The 18,086-nt window shown below is 51.7% G+C and overlaps 1 protein-coding gene across 4 annotated transcripts in view; it reads left to right on the plus strand.

Annotated features, from left to right (window-relative positions):
- PRKD2 (protein kinase D2) overlaps positions 1–18,086 on the plus strand; it is a 31,973-nt gene continuing 13,887 nt past the window's right edge. For 2 of the 4 annotated variants that reach the window (XM_081515569.1, XM_081515570.1), the window contains exons 1-10: positions 1–1,001; positions 3,216–3,354; positions 7,410–7,541; positions 11,508–11,662; positions 11,767–11,989; positions 13,261–13,338; positions 13,416–13,569; positions 14,518–14,635; positions 14,902–14,979; positions 16,479–16,737. In XM_081515569.1, coding sequence (XP_081371695.1) covers positions 762–1,001; positions 3,216–3,354; positions 7,410–7,541; positions 11,508–11,662; positions 11,767–11,989; positions 13,261–13,338; positions 13,416–13,569; positions 14,518–14,635; positions 14,902–14,979; positions 16,479–16,737 — 1,576 coding nt within the window. In that variant the 5' untranslated portion in view covers positions 1–761. The remainder of the gene's footprint in view (positions 1,002–3,215; positions 3,355–7,409; positions 7,542–11,507; positions 11,663–11,766; positions 11,990–13,260; positions 13,339–13,415; positions 13,570–14,517; positions 14,636–14,901; positions 14,980–16,478; positions 16,738–18,086) is intronic. The other 2 variants (XM_081515572.1, XM_081515571.1) reach the window with 2 other exon arrangements.

Genomic DNA, 18,086 nt, shown 5'->3' on the forward strand with positions numbered 1-18,086 from the left:
GCCGCGGAGTTAAACTTTGGAGGGGGAAAAAGAGCCACGGGCTCCCTGCGCTGGGCGACTTTCCCTTCCCTCCCACCCCCCGCCACCCCACTGCCGATGGTAACACCGCCTTCCCCGCGGGCCCCGACCGAATTTTTCTCCAACTTCGGAGACCCGTGAGATTCTCCCCTTAGCACCCCGGCCCTCGGGATCCCTCTGCCCATCCCCGGGCCCGCCATCGGATCCCTGGGATCCATTCGATCCCCGACTCAGAGGCTCCTGCTCTCCACCCCCAAGGTCTGGTGAATCCCTCTGGCCCCCTTCTTAAATGGATCCTCTTCTTAGAGCCACTGGCTTCTCGACTCCACCTGCTCCCTTCCCAATCCCTTCTCTCTCCACGGATCCTTTGGATCCTGGACTCTTCTGATCGCTGTGATCCGGACCTACTAGATTTTCTTCTTTGATTTCTTGTTATCTCCCAATTGCTGGCCCCCCTCCCCCAAACCATTAGATTTCTCCTTTCTGATCGTCTGTGATCCTTTTAATTCCCCGGGCCGGCGTCTGATCCACTAGATTCCTTTTCTCTAACTTCCCAGGGTCCCACCATCCTCGAGTTCCCTCAACCTGCCAGGCAGGGTTCTCTTCTTGGATCCCCGGGATCCCCGCGCTCCCACCCCCAGCTTATAAGATCCCTGGGATACAGTGACCCGACCCTCCCTGCTCAAGCTTCTCCAGCGGGATCCCCGGGAGGGCGCCGGGCGGCGGACCCCGGGCCTCGCCCTATGGCCGCCGCCCCCTCGCATCCCGCCGGGCTCCCGGGCTCTCCCGGGCCGGGGTCACCTTCGCCCTCCGGCAGCTTGGAACTGCAGTCGCCGTCACCGCTGCTGCCCCAGGTCCCGCCCCTGGGCTCGGGGGTCTCCTTCCACATCCAGATTGGGCTGACTCGCGAGTTCGTGCTGTTGCCCGCCGCTTCTGAGCTGGCCCACGTGAAGCAGCTGGCTTGCTCCATCGTTGACCAGAAGGTGAGCACGCAGGGTTCCCACCCTCCCCACCCCCGCCCCAGCTTTAGGAGAGACGTCTGGAGCGGTGTGGGGGTGGGGGGACCGCTGGCAGAGGTGGCTGCGAGCCCAGTATAAGGAAGAGGGAGAGAAGTGGATTAAGCCTTGGGCTGCTGAGGGGTAGGGGTGCAGCATTGGCCCCCCAGTTGCCTCCTCACCCCACTACCCCTTTGAAAGAGGCCTGGTCCGGGGTGGGGTGCCCCAGAGGCCTCCCCGAATTGCATGTCCCTGCATGTTGTTTGCTGCAGACAGCAGGGAGGAAGGGAGGGGCCCGCCAGGTGTAGGAGCCGAGAAGGGGCAGGCGGGAGCCCCAGATGTGGGGGACCTCCCTGCCCGGGCCCACCCCAGCCTCTGACTTGGTGGAAACAGTAGAAATTGAAGCCGGGCCGGCCTGGGCGATCGGGTGACATGTGTGGGTGTGGGTGTGGGTGCACACCCTGGACTAACTGCCAGGGGCAAGTGAGGTCTCAGAGACCAATCTCTGCCCTCCCCCAGGCCGGAGGTGTGTGTGGAGGGGCAGGCGCGCCTCTTCGAAATCCCCAGAGGTTCTGAGGTCTCTGTCCCCGCTCCTGATCGGTGTCCCCACCCTTCAGCTCTGAGGCTGGCCTGTCAACACGAGCCTTCCCCACTCCACCCCACTCTTTGCTTTGGACATCACGGTCACTGGGGTTGGGACCTGGGGAATCTCATCAAGGGGAAAATCGGGTGGGACACAGTGCTTGAATTCTAGAACGCTGAAAGTTAGAATAGTGGGCTACTCTACTGTTGGAATTTTGGACCCTGAGAATGCTAGAATTCTACATTGTTGGAACATGCAACTGCTAGGTAACTAACTGACTCCTCTGGTATTGAAGTGTTCAAACATTAGACCCCGAGGTGGTTGAAATACTAAAACACTAAAATTTTGGAATATTCGATTCCTGTGTTGTTAGAATCCTAGAGGATTAAAATGTTAGAATTTTGGTACACTGGGTTTTCGAAATCCTTTCAGGCTAAGATATTCAAATATTAGAATCCTAGTTTGGCAGATCCCTACAACATTAAAATATTAGGCTACTGCTAATCTAGGTAGTTAAAAGTCTAAACCTTATAATAATTTGTTGGAATCTAGAAATGAATCCTATCATAGGAGCATGCTGGAATCCCCAAATATTCAAATTCTAGAATCTTCTTAGACTCCTGGGAATGAAGTCTCTGGGCTTCAGAGAAAACACGAGGAACCTGGCCAACTCTCCCATTTTACAGACAAGGAAACTTAGAGAAAGACCCCCGGGGCAGTCAGGACTCCGAGTCCTGGCACCTGGGCACCCTCTCCCAGCAGCAAGAACAGATGAGTTTCCTTTGCCACCAACCCTCCTCCCCCTCAACCAGCTCTCACACGCAGCAACTCAGCCTGCTCCTTGGGGAAACAGGCTGGGGGGAGAGCAGATTGTTCCCTGGGTGAAATTCTTTATCTGCTGGTCAAGTCCTCAGCCTACCCTCTCAGGCCTCACCCCAGTTTTCTTTTCTGCCCCCCCGTCCAGGTGTAGTAGGGCCCCTTTCTTTCCTTCCAGCGGCTCCACCTGGGTGGTTTCACTTTCTGTTCTACAGGTTTCATTTCCTGCCCCCCCTCCCTAAGCTGAGGACTGGGGCACCTGGGTCCTTGGGGCTTTGGGTGGGGGCAACCTACCTATCTTCAACTCCTTGGAGCACTAGACTTTCTGCACCCCCCCATCCCACCCCCCCAACCAGGAGTCTTAAATCTCCTCCTTCCAGATCGCGCAGCCCCAGTGCTGGGCGTGGAGCCAGGTAACAGGGACAATAGATTCAGGAAGGAAACTGGTGGTTGGGGGACCAGGAAGGGGGAGGCGGGGGGCTGGGGGAGCAGGAGGTGGTGTGGAGATAAGGGAAGGGGTGCTCACTCAGCCCTGCCCCTCTCACTTCCAGAAGATCCTAGGTCCCCAAGATCCCAGAGCCAGTCTCCCTCCCCAACTCTGGCAGGCGGCTCTCGCCCAGCACACCTGGGTCTCTGGCACCCTGCCCGGCTCCGCTCGAGCTGGGCTTGGGAGGGTACAGGCAGGAAGCAAGGGGCTGTGGGGTCTCTTGAGTTTCCGGGGGAAACAGCCGGCCCTGCCCTGGGAAGGTTCCAGACCGCTGCTCTGAGCTTTTCCGTCAGCACGTCCCTCTCCCGCCCCTCAGTTCCCCGAGTGTGGCTTCTACGGCCTTTACGACAAGATCCTGCTCTTCAAACATGACCCCACGTCGGCCAACCTCCTGCAGTTGGTGCGCTCCGCCGGAGACATCCAGGAGGGCGACCTGGTGGAGGTGGTACTGTCGGGTGAGAGGCCGAGGCCCGCCTAGGGGCGGGGCCTCGAGCGGGGGGCGGGACATCGGTAGGAGGCGGGGCGGGGTAGGCCCAGAAACTTAGTTCTTCAAGTTAGGGACCCGGGGTTCTAAGCGCTGGCTGCAAATTAGGAGCCCCGCTGGAGCTCTTAAATACTCCCGCTTCCCGGAATGGGTAGCTGTGATCCCTGCACGCGGTGGAATTCGCCCCACACTGAACGTAAATGAGCCACAGCAACCCGGGTGGATCTCACACACCTTGCTTAAGGGACAGAAGTTAGGCATTGAATCATGCCATTTACGAAGCACAAAGACATTTAAGCTATTTTGGCAGAAGCCAAGAGAGTGGGTGCCTCTGAGGAAGCTGCAGTGGGCAGGGGTGGGGGGGTGGTCACAGTGGTTGAAACTTCCATTTATCCATCAGCGTGGTGGTGACATGGCGTAAACAGTTTGACGGTTCATCGAGCTATGGTTTCTGATTTGTCCCTTTCTAGACCTACCCGTCACCTTGATACAAAGTTCAAAATGTTTTGCTGTGTCCTCTCGATGACATGCTTAATTCAATCAGATTCTGCAGCAGGAGATGAAACCCGGGCACCTGGATTTTCAGCCAGAATCTAGCCCACCCACTGGCCATTCCCATTTGATAGATGCACAAGCTCTCAGCACTTAGGGGAATCTTCAGCCCTTGGTTGCTTCAAAGAGGCTGAGGCGGGGGGGGGGCGCGGGGGGGGGCGGGTATCTTCCTTACTCAGGTTGTGTGTCGTCCCCCGCCCCCACCCCCGCCCCGAGGGCTGCTATGCTCAGTAAAATTTGCTGGATGGATGGATGACAATTAGAAGTTTGGATTTACCTCCCTCCTAGAGTCTCACAACCCTTGGATGTTTATTTTCATCCTGGTCTCCCCCGAAACCCTATTCTTGTTCTTGTAGCTGTCTTCCTGAGGTTTTACCGGGTGCCTCCAGGCGTCTCAGATATAGCCTGTCCAAGACAGAAATCTTGATTTTGCCTTCTTTTTTTTTGTCGCACCACTGGGTATATGGGACCTTAGTTCCTCCACCAAGGATTGGACCCATGCCCCCTGCAGTGGAAGTGCAGTGTCTTAACCACCGGACCGCCAGGGAAGTCCCCCGCCCTTCTAACCCTTCTCTTCCCACAATCTTCTCCAGCTTGGTGAAGAATATCACCCTTCACCCAGGTGCTCATGCCCCAAACCTTGGGTCATCCCTGACTCTTCTTTTTCTCGTACCCCTTCACTTGGTCCATCATCAGACCTACTGATCTCACCCTTAATTTACATCCTGAAGCTATTTCTTATTCTCTCCCTGGATCCAAGCCGCCACCACCTCCTGCCTAGATTATTGCAGTAACACCTAAGTCAGCTCATGACATTCCACTGTTCAGAATCCTCCTATGGCTCCCCAGTACCCTTGGAAGAAAAAATGCAAACTCCCCAATGTGGTCTCAAGGCTGTGCATGACCTGGCCCCTGACAATTCCCTGAATTCATCTCTTAACACTGTCCTTCTTACTTTCTTTGTTCCAACCATCTTGTCTGCCTTCTGTCCCTTGAAGAAACCAAGCTCCCTCCCACCTCAGGGCCTTCGCACTTGCTGTTTTGTTTTTGGTTTTGGCTTTTGGTGTTTTTGTTTTTTTAACATTTCTTAACCTATTTGGCTGCGCCAGGTCTTAGTTTTGGCTTGTGGGATCTAGTTCCCTGACCAGGGATCAAACCTGGGCCCCCCTGCCTTGGGAGTGCAGAATCTCAGCCACTGAATCACCAGGAAGTCCCTATTCTTTTCTTCTTTTTTTTTTTTTTTTAGTGTTTCTTGTCTCTTTCCTCAAAAGAATGTCAGCTCTCTGAGAGTGGGGCGAAAAATCTCTCTTGTTCAGAGCTTTATCCTGAGTGTGTAAACAGTGCTTGGCACATAGAACACAGTCCTCTTTCCATTGCATAATATAAGAAAAGTAACTTAATGATAGACAAAAATTTGGGTGGGGGTAGGGAGCCCAACAAGATTTAGTCCAAAAACAAAACTTTTAAAATAGCTAACATGTTATCGAGCATTTTCTCTGTGTCAGGTACTATTTTAAGAGTTTTCCAGGACTTTGCTGGCAGTCCAGTTGTTAGGACTCCAAGCTCACTGCCAAGGGCCCAGGTTTAATCCCTGGTCTGGGAACTAAAATCCCATCAGCAATGTGGTAAGAGGCAAAACAACACAAACAAACAAAATAGAGCTTTCCATATATTCATTTAACCCATAAAAAAGAACTGTAAGCAGATACTATTAAGATACAGGGCATGGAGACTTCCCTGGTGGTCCAGTGGCTAACACTCTGTGCTCCCAATGCAGGGGTTCCGGGTTTGATCTCTGGCTGGGGAACTAGATCCCACATCCCACGGCTGAGATCCAGTGCAGCCAAATAAATAAAGTACTTAAAAAAGAAAAATGATACTGGGCCTGTTCTTTGCTAGATACCTGCATGGCCCAGACCCTTACCCTTGTCATTTCCTCAAGAAAGCCTTCCCTGACAACCTATTTTATTTTGGCTGTGTGGCACAGCTTTCAAGGATCTTAGTTCCCCAACCAGGGACTGATCCCCAGCCCCAGGCAGTGAAAGCACCAAGTCCTAACCACTGGACCACCAGGGACTTCCCCTGACCACCTATTTAAAATGGTACCTCTTGCATCTTCCCTATCTAACCTCTTTGCTTAATTTTTCTCCCAAGCGTTTACTGACTTCTCACCTAGTATATATTTTATTGCTTAAAAATTTCAGAAGCAGTATGTACACTGGGTCAGGAAGATCCCCTGGAGAAGGGAATGGCAACCCACTCTAGTATTCTTGCCTGGAGAATCCCATGGACAGAGGAGCCTGGCAAGCTATGGTCCATGGGCTCACAAAGAGTCAGACATGGCTAGCAACTAACACTCTCATGTACAGGGCTAAAAGCATGAACTCTAGAGCCACCCTGGCCTGGGTTTGAATTTGAGTTCTGCACCTTGCTAGCTGTGTGACCTTGGGCAGATTGCTTCACCTATCTGTGCTGTAGTCTTTCCATCTAGAAAATAGGGATAATGATGTACCTCAGTGGGCTCTTGAGAAGGCTAACTTTGTTAATATTATAAAGTACTCAGCACAGCGTGGCTCAGTGGCTCAGTGGCTCAGTGGTAGAGAACCCACCTGCCAATTCAGGAGACACAGGTGTGATCCTTGGATCAGAAGATCCTCTGGAGAAGGAAATGGCAGCCCACTCTAGTATTCTTGCCTGGGAAGTCTCATGGTGGGCTATAGACTCCACAATACTCGGACACAACTTAGCAACTAAACAGCAACAACAACTCAGCATAGAGCCTGGGACAGAGTAACTGCTAGATTGGGAGATTGTTAAATGAGAGTATTTCTCTTATTTATTTTGTTTGTCAGTCTCCCTTACTAGAGGTCAGGCAGAGATTTTGTCTGTGTTGTTCTATGTAGTGTCCCAGTCCCTGGAACAATATCCAGTAACTATTTGTTGAATTTCCATTTTACGGATTAGAAAAGTGAGAAACATAGGTATTTTCTTTTGTTTTGTCTTTCTCTCTATCTTTTTTTTACACTTCCCAGATCAAGTAGATCAGAAACTCAGGGTGGGACCCAAGCATTTGTATTTTTTGTTTTAGTTAAACATTTTTAAATTGTGATGAAATATACATAACATAAAACTACCATCTTAACCATTTTAAAAGTCTAGTGTTTAGCAGTGCTAAGCACATTCACATTGTTATGCAATCAACCTCCAAAACTGCTTTCATATTGCAAAACTGGAACTCTGTACCCATTAAACAACTCCCCATTCCCCCTCCCCTCAGCTCCTGGCATAGGTACGTAGGTGTTCTGGCCAGTGGAGGAGCTGGGATTTGAACCCAGGTCGAATGTAGGATGTAAATGATTGAAGGAGAGATCAAACCTTGCAGCCGGGAGGACTGTGAGAAACGTGGGAACGCGGAGGCTGAAATGGCCACCGCTGGTCGCGGCTCAACCATGCGCCCCTCCCTGCTGCCTGCAGCTTCGGCCACCTTCGAGGACTTCCAGATCCGCCCGCATGCCCTCACCGTGCATTCGTACCGAGCACCTGCCTTCTGCGACCATTGCGGGGAAATGCTCTTCGGCCTAGTTCGCCAGGGCCTCAAGTGTGATGGTGAGACACCGAAGGGGCTGGAGGCGGGGCCAAGAGGCAGGGCGTGGGCGTGAGGGCGGGGCCGGGGTGGACCTCAGGACCTGGAGGTGGCGCCTAAGAGGGGGGCTCGGAAGGCGAGGTGAGCGCCCAGAGGCAGGGCTTGGGGGAGGAACTGGAGGTCGGGACAGGAGCCGGGGCCTGGGTGGGGGCGGGGTCTGGGTGGGACTCGGTTTGGGGGGGGGTGGGGACTGAGGGGTGGGGACTGAGAGGTGGAGCTCCGAGGAAGACGTAAGAGACAGAGGCTTTGGGGTAGAAAAGGGGTGATGGAGAAGAGAGCGGAACCCGTACCAGTCAGGCACCAACGGGAGAAACAGAGCCTGTAGGGAGCATATATTAAGAGATATTTGGGGAAGGAATTAGCTTCCAGGATTGTGGGCGATGACAACTCTGAAATCCACGGGGTGGGTCGTCAGGAAGGGCAGGCTGGAACTCTCAGGCAAGAGCTGAAACGTCTCTCCACCTGGGAAATCTCAGGTTGCTCTTTAAACCTTTCAAAATGACTGAAACAGGCCCACCCAGATTAACTAGGATGATTTCCCTCACTTAAAGTCAGCTGATTGTGGACTTGAATCACATCGCCAAATACCTTCACAGTAACACGCAGATTAATAACTGGGGATGTGACACATAGAGCTGACCATCAGCGTCCACCCCGTGGCAACTTGGCACTTCCTTCTCCTAGGGCTGTCCTAACAAACGATCATGGGCTGGGTGGTGTAAACAATAGAGATTCATTTTCTCTTGGTTCTGGAGGCTGGAAAGTCCAAGATCTGGGTTCTGACAAGATATGGTTCCTGGTGAGGGCTGTCTTCCTAGCTTGGCGATGGCCACCATCTCATCTTGTGCTCACATAGCATGTGGGGAGAGGGCGATTTTTCATGTCTTTTCTTTTTATAAGGATCCCAGTCCCCTGATCAGGGCCCCATCCTTAGGGCCTTGCTTAAACTTAATTCCTTCCTTAAAGGCCCCATCTCCAAATACAGTCACATTGATGATTAGGGCTTCAATAGATGAATCTGGGGCATAACACAAGCATTTAGTCCATAACAAGTACCCTTATACATCTCCTTAAGTCATACTTAAAAAAAAATAAAGGAGCACAGTGTGTTCCTTTGAGACAAGTTGTCTCAAGGTTAAGCCCAAGAGTTGGGATCCACAGGTTCACTGTTTCTGTCTTTGATGCTTCTGATCGGGACTGTTGGGATCACGCCTACCCTGAAGATGAGGGCAGCACTGCACCCTTTGGCTGGGCTCTGTACACAGCAAATGAGGACCATCCATTCTAAGATGATGATCTGCACTGCCATTGTTTATTCAGTGTGACCCACTATTAGCGGGTATTCTCAGATGTTCCATTGTCTAAGGATCTCCAGCTTTGTGGCTGTCAGGCTCATATAGAAATCTGGAGTCCCTGATACCCTATGTTTCAGATGACCCACAGCACTGGTGAGGACTCTTATCTTGCATTCCTAAATATGGGACTTCCTTAGTGGTCAGCAGTAAAGAATCTGCCTGCAATGCAGGTAGGAAATGCAGGTTCAATCCCTGTGGTCAGAAAGATGCCCTAGAGGAGGAGGGTGTGGCAACCCACACCAGTATTCTTGCCTGGAGCATCCCATGGACAGAGGAGCCTGGAGGGCTACTGTCTGCGTGTGTTCAGAATGCCAAGTTGCTTCAGTCATGTCTGACTCTCTGCAACCCCATGGACCGTAGCCCGCCAAACTCCTCTATCCATGGGATTCTCCAGGCAAGAATCCTGGAGTGGGTTGTCATGCCCTCCTCCAGGGGATCTTCCTGACTCAGGAATCAAACCCATGTCTCCTGTGGCTCCTGCATTGCAGGCATGTTCTTTACCACTAAGCCACCAGTGAAGCCTGGGCTACAGTCTATGGGGTTGCAAAGCATCACACATGACTGAAGCTACTGAGCAGCAACAGCAGCCCTGAATATGCTTGTGGAGGACTTCCCTGGTGGGCCAGTGGTTAGGACTCCACTCTTCCACTGCAGGGGACACAGATTCAACTCCTGGTTGGGGAACTAAGATCCTGCATGCTGCATGGCCAAAAAACAGCAACAAAAAACAAAGCATAATTAAATACACTCGTGGCATTATTTAAGGGCTCTAGAGATAATAGCTGTATTAGGCCTGCAAAAACCAATTTAGTGCATTCAAAGCTGCTATCAATATTGCCATCGTCCACACATCATATCCAACTCTTGATGTCTTGGTTTGCATAACCTTCATCATGGCGTATCCCTGGTGTCATTAAGTTCTAATGGCCATTCTCCGAGTGGACTTCATTGGCCCAGCATCACAGATGATGGTCCAAGTACACGTGGTTCCAAAAGAGGTCCAAATGCCTGTCCTTAATGCTAGGGACAACCTTCCTACAGCAGATTGACTCCACTTTGGTACTCGTGCTAGGAGTCAAAGATGAGATTCTGAAATTCTGTGAAGCATGTGAGTGCTTAAAGACTGAAACTGAGACATGGTTCCTGTGTGCGATTTGCCATCCTGGAACTCCTAGCAGTGCCAACCGCGGCCGCGAGGCTTGCATCTGCAGACATCATGCATTCGAGACTGCCTAGGAGCAGGAATTACTGAGCAGGAAAGTCTGTAACAGGCGGGCTGCCAGAAGACAGGTTTCAGGACGTGTTCCGAAAGAAGTTTCCAAAGGATGGAGGAACATTTTTTTTTTTTAGTATTTGTTTGGCTGTGCTGGGTTTTAGTTGCAGCATTCCAACTGTTAGTTGGAGCATGTGGGATCTATTTCCCTAACCAGGAATTGAACCCAGGCCCCTTGCATTGGAAAACATGGAGTCTTAGCCAAGGGAATCCCTGAAGGAAGATTCTTTGCTCCAGAGGGCAGTCCTGGAGTCATCTGGAATTACCAGAGATGTATGGCGAAGCATTCAGGAAGTCCAGTAGGAAATGACAAGCTGAGCCTGACTCTATCATGGTCAAGGATTAAAAATAGAAAAGAAAGAACAAAGTCACACTTCCACCTGATATGACACAACCATCCGGAGTGGGACTGAAAATGTGCTCTTTCCCCAGAAGGCAATGTCCTCGTGTGATAGTCCCTCTTCTCCTTTGATATCCTGTAACTTAGATATCAGGACTCTCCAGGTGGCTCAGTGGCAAAGAATCCACCTGCCAATGAAGGAGACGCAGGTTCGATCCCTGGGTCAGGTAGATCCCCTGGAGAAGGAAATGACAACCCACTCCAGTAGTCTTGCCTGGAAAATCCCATGGACAGAGGAGCCTGGAAGTGCTACAGTCCATGGGGTGGCAAAAGAGTCAGACATGACTTAGCAATTGAACAACAACAACTTACATATCATGATATAAAGCTAGTTATTATTAATATCTTATGTTAGAGGATAACGGGGTAGGAGAGCAAAGAAGAAAATATTTGGTATCCGCACGTATTCATAACAAAGTAAGGAAGAAATAGTCATAGCTGTGACAGTTCTCAGGGCTGCAACTAGCCACGTGGCTGTGGCTTCCTTGTCTTCCTTCTCCACTGCCTGGTCCATATGTTCCTCGCCCTCAGCCAACACCTCACCTGCCCGGGGTGGTGGCCCAAACCTTTCTTTCTTTTCCAGCTGCCCCACGCATCTTGGAGCTTATTTTCCCAACCAGGAATTGAACCGGCATCCTCAACAGCGAAAGCGCAGAGTCCTAACCACAGGACTGCCAGGGAATTCCCCAGACCTTTATTCCTGCAGTCTCTCAGCCCTTAGCAGTTCTGCCTGAATTGGGTTTTGTAGTTTTCCGTTGAAGTTAATTACACTAGGAAGAGGCATCTCGAGGGATCTGCTCTATTCCAGAGCTTCAGAAAAGGGAGGGGGGGGGCGGTGAGCGGAGCTTTAGAGCGGGACCCAGTAGAGGCTATGAATCTGACCGTCTGGCGCCCCCCACAGGCTGCGGACTGAATTACCACAAGCGCTGCGCCTTCAGCATCCCGAACAACTGCAGCGGGGCGCGCAAGCGACGCCTGTCGTCCACGTCTCTGGCCAGCGGCCACTCAGTGCGACTGGGCACCTCTGAGTCCCTGCTCAGCATGACTGATGAGCTGGTGAGCGGCTGGGAGAATGGAGAGGGTGAGTGGCTGGAGGCTGAGGGGGCTCCGGTGTGGGGGCAACTCACCGGAGTGTCCCTTCCACTATTGACGTCTGATAGAGCCGTAGTACCACCGAGCTCATCCCTCGCCGCCCTCCCTCGTCCTCCTCTTCATCTTCTGCCTCGTCCTACACCGGTCGCCCCATCGAGCTGGATAAGATGCTGCTGTCCAAGGTCAAGGTGCCACACACCTTCCTCATCCACAGCTACACACGGCCCACCGTCTGCCAGGCTTGCAAGAAACTCCTCAAGGGCCTCTTTCGCCAGGGCCTGCAGTGCAAAGGTCAGAGAGGGCCCCGGGGCGGGGGTGGGGGGGTGGGTGTGGGGACAGAGTCAGAATCTGCCCCCCCCCACACACACACATACTCTTAACAGGCTTAGGATCTCAGCTGGGCTTGTGGCTGCAAACAAGAACCTCTGGCCTGTTCTTTAGAAGCACAGGGTCTCAGAGGGGAGTGCCCTGAATCCTGGTGTTCTAGAACCTTTGGAATTCTGGAATCCTAGAACCTCAGTCCTTAGAAACTTGTAATCCTAGCGCCTGAGAAATCTAGATTCATATGACTCTTAGCATGGAATTCTAAAACCATAGAACTTGAAACATAAGTTTCAAAACTTCTGGATCATAGGATTCAACAGAATGAATCACAGAACCTTAGACTCAGAAATATTAAAACTCTCAAATTATAGATTCTCAGGTGTCCATTGTTTCATACCTTATTCAAGACTCCACATTGTACTTAATTGCATTGAGCAACTACAGCTGCATGCAACAAATTCGGGTAAATTCTCTTTTCATATCTATTCTATGACAAATATTTTCTATGTCCTTGTTATGGTTTCTTAGATACACCCATCATTTAAAAGTGGGCATTTAATTTCCAAATACATGGGATTTTTAAAGTAAAAAAATAATAGATTCTCAGAATGTTAGAACTTTAAAACCATAGGAAGTGAGAATGATAGAAACCTAGAAACAACAAATTTGAGTCTGAGAAGTCTAGAACCATATAGCCTTGGAGGCATCACATTCCAGAGTCCTAGAAATCTAGGATCCCAGAACTTTGAATGATCAAATTCTGGAATACCAGAAGTCTAGATCCATAAAAAGTTAGAGCCATCCAATTCTAGGATTCATCAGAACAAGCAAATTCTAGAATCTTAGATGTTTGGAGCTGAAGAACCATAGAAACATTAAGTTCTAGATTCCTGGGTGTACAGAATCCTAAGAATTTTGACACTATCAGATTCTAGAGGCTTAGAAGTCTAGAATCATAGAAGTGTAGAGTCACCAAATTTAGACTCTTTGAGTCGTAGAACTGTCAAGCCACAGACACTTCATTTAGCCCTCTTCCATTCAATTGAGCCACTCCATAGTTGAGGACTTTGACTCAAAGGCAGGATGACCAGAGTAGGTTCAGTTAGCTTTCCTGCCCCCTAAAACAAAAACAGACTCTTTTGAGACTGGGGGCTAGGGGGTCAAGGGTCAACCCTTAGAGGTGACCTCTCTTCTCCCCCTCCCACTCATCTCCACATTCCTTGTCCTCCTACCACCAGACTGCAAGTTCAACTGTCACAAACGCTGCGCCACCCGAGTCCCTAACAACTGCCTGGGGGAAGCACTCATCAATGGAGGTAAGAAGCTGGGGGCGCTGAGTGGGAAAGGGTGACAGGACTGGGTGGAGGCCCCTCTGATTCCCCTGTCCCCCCAGACGTGCCCATGGAGGAGGCCACTGATTTCAGCGAGGCTGACAAGAGCTCCCTCACGGATGAGTCAGATGACTCCGGTTTCATCCCTGGCTCCCACTCGGAAAATGCTCTCCATGCCAGCGAGGAGGAGGAATGCGAGGGGGGCAAATCTGAGAGGTACCCAGGGCCCCCTCAAGCGAAGGCCCTTCCCCATCCCTACTGTGGGTTGACTTCACCCTGTACTTTTACATTTCCAACGTTTCTTGAGACCTGTTTGTTGCAGAAGTAGCAAGCAACCTGGTGTGGCTGAAGCAGGGAGAATGAGGGGAAAAGGATGGGAAGTGAGGCCAGAGCAGGGGTGGGTATTCAGATCACAGTGATCACCCCAAGTTTCCTCCTAGTGCCCCTGGCCCTGGCCGCCTGGAACCTCAGAATCCCTTTCTCCCAGGTCTTTCCTGGGAGTGTTCAGTGACAGAATGATAAGCTATCAGAGTTGGACCTTGAAGCACTTGAGAGGAGAGGGCTATTGGGAGAGGCATTCTATTTCACAGAGGAGGAAATTGAGTCTCAGAGAGGCAAAGAGAAGTGGCCACGGGCAGTTCAGTCCAGGTTCTAGCACAGGGATCAAGAGATTGTTGGCTCTGGAGTTGCACAAATCACTTAATTTTTCTCTGCCTTCATTTCCTCGCTGTAATAATAGCATGTACACAGCGACACAGAGAGTTGAGTCACTTGCCCGGTGTCACACAACTGGCTCCACAATCAGTGGGTTCAGTACTAATTACCACTTAATGGGGGCCCACGATGTGCCAAACACTCTGCTAAGCTCCTAAGAAGGGCTTCACTTCTCACAGCAACCCTTTTGGGTGGAGAAACTGAGGCACGAAGAGATTAGTACTTGCCAGGCAGCCTGACTTTGGAAATCAGCCTCTTAATGTGGGTCTCTGAAGAGTCGCCTTCCTCATTATGGTAAATCTGGAAACACAGGCAAAAAAGTGTGGCCGAAATCGCCCTAGCTACCCAGAGATTGACTCCCACTTTCCCACCCCTCCCCCTGCTGTAGCCCCAGGCGCTATGGTTATTTTCTGCTTGTAACCTCTCACTCGTTCTCTCCCCGACTCTCAGCTCCCTCGGGTACATCCCCCTAATGAGGGTGGTGCAGTCAGTGCGACACACAACGCGGAAATCCAGCACGACGCTTCGAGAGGGCTGGGTGGTTCATTACAGCAACAAGGATACACTGGTGAGTGGGTGGGGCGGGGCCAGGTGGGTGCGGCTAGAGGTGGAGGAGGTGGGGTTTGGAATGGGCGGGGTCATGCTGGAGGCAGAGCTAGAAATGGGTGGCTCTAGGGATTTTGGGGGCGGGGCGGGATTTGGGGGCGAGACTAAGGCAAGGCCAGGGGTGAGGCGGGGCTAGAATTAGGGGCGGGGTTTGGCTGGGATTCGAGTCAGAGCAGCAGCAGTGTGGGGGGCGGACGACCTCACTGTCTCAAGCGCCTCTCCCAACAGAGGAAGCGGCACTACTGGCGCCTGGACTGCAAGTGTATCACGCTCTTCCAGAACAACACGACCAACAGATACTACAAGGTGGGCCTTCTGGCTCCCAGGTCCCCCAGTCCTCTCCTCTTTGTCCGCTATCTTCTCCTTTCCTCTCTCAGTTGCTTCAGCCAAAGGTCTGCGAATCACACGCTCTCCCCACCCCCTGCTTGTACGCTCCTGTCCCATTAGCAAGTGTCGCCCACGTGGGCGCCGTGCCCTAAGTTTGATTTCGGCTCCATCACTTCTCAGCTGGGGGACCCAGGCAAGTTACCTCACCTCTCTGCATCCTGTGCCTCTCACCTGTAAAGGGCGTCCAAGAATAGTCCTTGCCTCAAGGCTGTGCCAGAATTCAAAGAGATAATCTATGTGGAGCAATTAGTTGAGGACCAGGCGTATGTTAAGCTCCATTAAACTCCCAGTAATTTTAAGTGTGTTATCATTATTACTTTATAGTTAATTTATTGAATTCTTTCTTTGTATTCATTCATCAGTGCCTCCCATGCCAGTCCTGGGTTCCAGCGAGTCTCCTCCTGGGTCCTTGCTTCTGCCCTTGCCCTCACTGTCTTTTTCCATACAGCAGTCAGAGGAGTCCATTAAAACCATTGACAACCTCCCAATGGCTCCCACTTCCCTTGGAATAAAACCCAGACACCTCACTGTTTACCTGCTCTGGAGCATCCTCCTAACCCGTCGCATGGCTGCTTTCTTCTCATCCTTCCCATCTTTCTCAAGCCATGTCATCTAAAATACCGTCCCTGCTGCAATGTCTCCATCTTCTGGTTTGTTTGGTTTGGCCATGAGGCATGTGGGATCATCCCTGACCAGGGATTGAACCTGTGCCCCCTGCACTGGGAGCTCGGAGTCCTAACCACTGGACCCCCAGTAAAGTCCTGTCTCCTGGCTTTACTGGTTTCATAAGTCTCTCTTTCTCATTCTTTCCTTCTTTTCTTCCTCCCTTTCTTTGTCTTTTAACACTTTCCAAAGCATATTCTTCTTCCTCTCCATAGACCCTCCACCTTCTCTCCTTCCAGAGCCCCCTCTGCCTCCCTCCTTGTCTCCTCTGTCAGTCCCATCCTCTCTCATTCACCTTCCACACAATCAGAGAGAAATGCTCCCTGCCTTGCACTAAACCCTTCCATGGTTCCCCAGGGCCCTGGAGACAAAGCCCAGGCTCCTGCCTGTGGCCCATGAAGCCCTGCAGAGCTGGCCCTAGCCTGATCTCCCTTTTTTATTCATCAAACCCGGCATACCTACTTTGTGCCAGGCACCATCCGTGTAATGGGGATATGGCATGTCCCTTGAACACAAGCCTTTTCTACCTTAGGACCTTTGCACATGCTTTCTCCCCAACATTCCTCCACCAGCTGGCCTCTTCTTACCTTTCTGATCTCTGCTTCAATGTAAATTCCACCAGGAGGCCTTTCCTGACCACTCCATGCAAACCAGGCTCTTCGCCACCAACCCTGGATTCTGTGTGCTCATCTGAATAAGTAGAGAGTGCCGGGGTCTGCCCAGAGCCCTCATGCATACTATCTCTGTCCTGCCAGGAAATTCCACTGTCCGAAATCCTCACCGTGGAGCCAGCCCAGAACTTCAGCCTTGTGCCACCAGGCACCAACCCACACTGCTTCGAGATTGTCACTGCCAATGCCACCTACTTTGTGGGGGAAACCCCTGGTGGGGCCCCAGGAGGGCCTAGCGGGCAGGGGGCCGAGACTGCCCGGGGCTGGGAAACGGCCATCCGCCAGGCCCTGATGCCTGTCATCCTCCAGGACGCACCCAGCACCCCAGGCCATGCACCCCACAGTAAGGGCCCCACACCAGATCCCTGGGAAGAGGGGTCTTGGAGGGCTTGGGTGGGGCCCTGGCAAAGGAAAGAGCCAGGGAATGGGACAGCAGAGAATGTGGCTTCTGGACTCAGCAGACCTGGGTCTAAATCATTAAGCCCCAGACCTCACGTGTGGCCTTGGGCATATCGCTTCCCCTTTCTGAGTCTTGTCCCGGGGCGAGTAAAGACTCCTTCAGATTGTGAGTTCAGACTTTTTAATTCATGCTCCTTTGTGCCTGACTTGTGCCAGACAGTGCTGTGGGCCCAGCTGTGACCAAAACAGCCTAGGACCTGCCCTTCTGGGACTCACAGTCCCAGAAGGAAGACAGACCTGTCCCCAGACCCTGATGACTCAGAGTTGGCAGGGCTGGGACAGGGGAGCCAGAGGGCTGTGGGGGCTCAGAGTGGGTGACTAACCCAGCCTGAGTGTCCAGCAGGGCTTCCTGGAGGAGGCAATATCCAGGCTAAGACCTGGAAGTCAAGGAGGAGTGAAATGAAGGGAAAAGAAATGGGAAATCGTTTCAGGCAGAGGCAAAGGATGATCAGAGTCCTGGGTTACTGCCTTATGGAGCTCATAGTCCAGGGTGACTGACAGACGTTCATCAGATCTTCCTGGGTGAATGACAAATGGGACGTAGAACATGTGCTAGAGGAATCCGATGTGGTCCCAGGGTGACATGTGAGCTGAGACTGGGAGACGAAGATTTAACTAAGTCCAGAGTGAGGGGAAGAGCATTCCTGGCAGAGGGAAGAGCCAGCGCCAAGGACCGGAGATAGGCAAGACTTTGCTGTATAGGAGGCCTGGCGAGGATGCCAGAGTATCAGGAATGCACAACAGCAAGGGAGAGGATGAAGTCAAAGAGACAGAGGGACCAGACACTTCCTGTTAGGCTATTTAAGGGACTTGGCCTTCCCCCTCAGCACACTGGGGAGCCATAGCAGAATTTTTTTTAATTAAAAAAAATATTTATTTATTTGGCTGTGCCAGGTCTTAGTTGCAGCACACAAGAGCTTTAGTTGGGGCATGGGAACTCTTAGTTGCAGCCTGTAGGATCTAGTTCCCTGACCAGGGATCGAACCCAGCCCCCTGCATTGGGAGTGTGGAGTCTTAGCTACTGGACCACCAGGGAAGTCCCCATGGCAGGGTTTTGAGCAGGGGAAGGACAGAGTTAGGCTTATGCTTTGGCAGGATCCCTCTGGCTTCCCTATGGAGGGGGCATAGGAGAGATGGAGACAGGACAGGGAGACCAGGGAGGAGGCTAAGGGGCAAGGACCGAATATTCCTCAGGGAGGGGACAGATGTTCAAATGGCAGAAGAATCAGGACT

The sequence above is a fragment of the Giraffa tippelskirchi genome, chromosome 7 (assembly GCF_054371585.1).
Source record: "Giraffa tippelskirchi isolate mGirTip1 chromosome 7, T2T-mGirTip1v1.2.pri, whole genome shotgun sequence".
In the NCBI taxonomy this organism is placed as follows: Eukaryota; Metazoa; Chordata; class Mammalia; order Artiodactyla; family Giraffidae; genus Giraffa; species Giraffa tippelskirchi.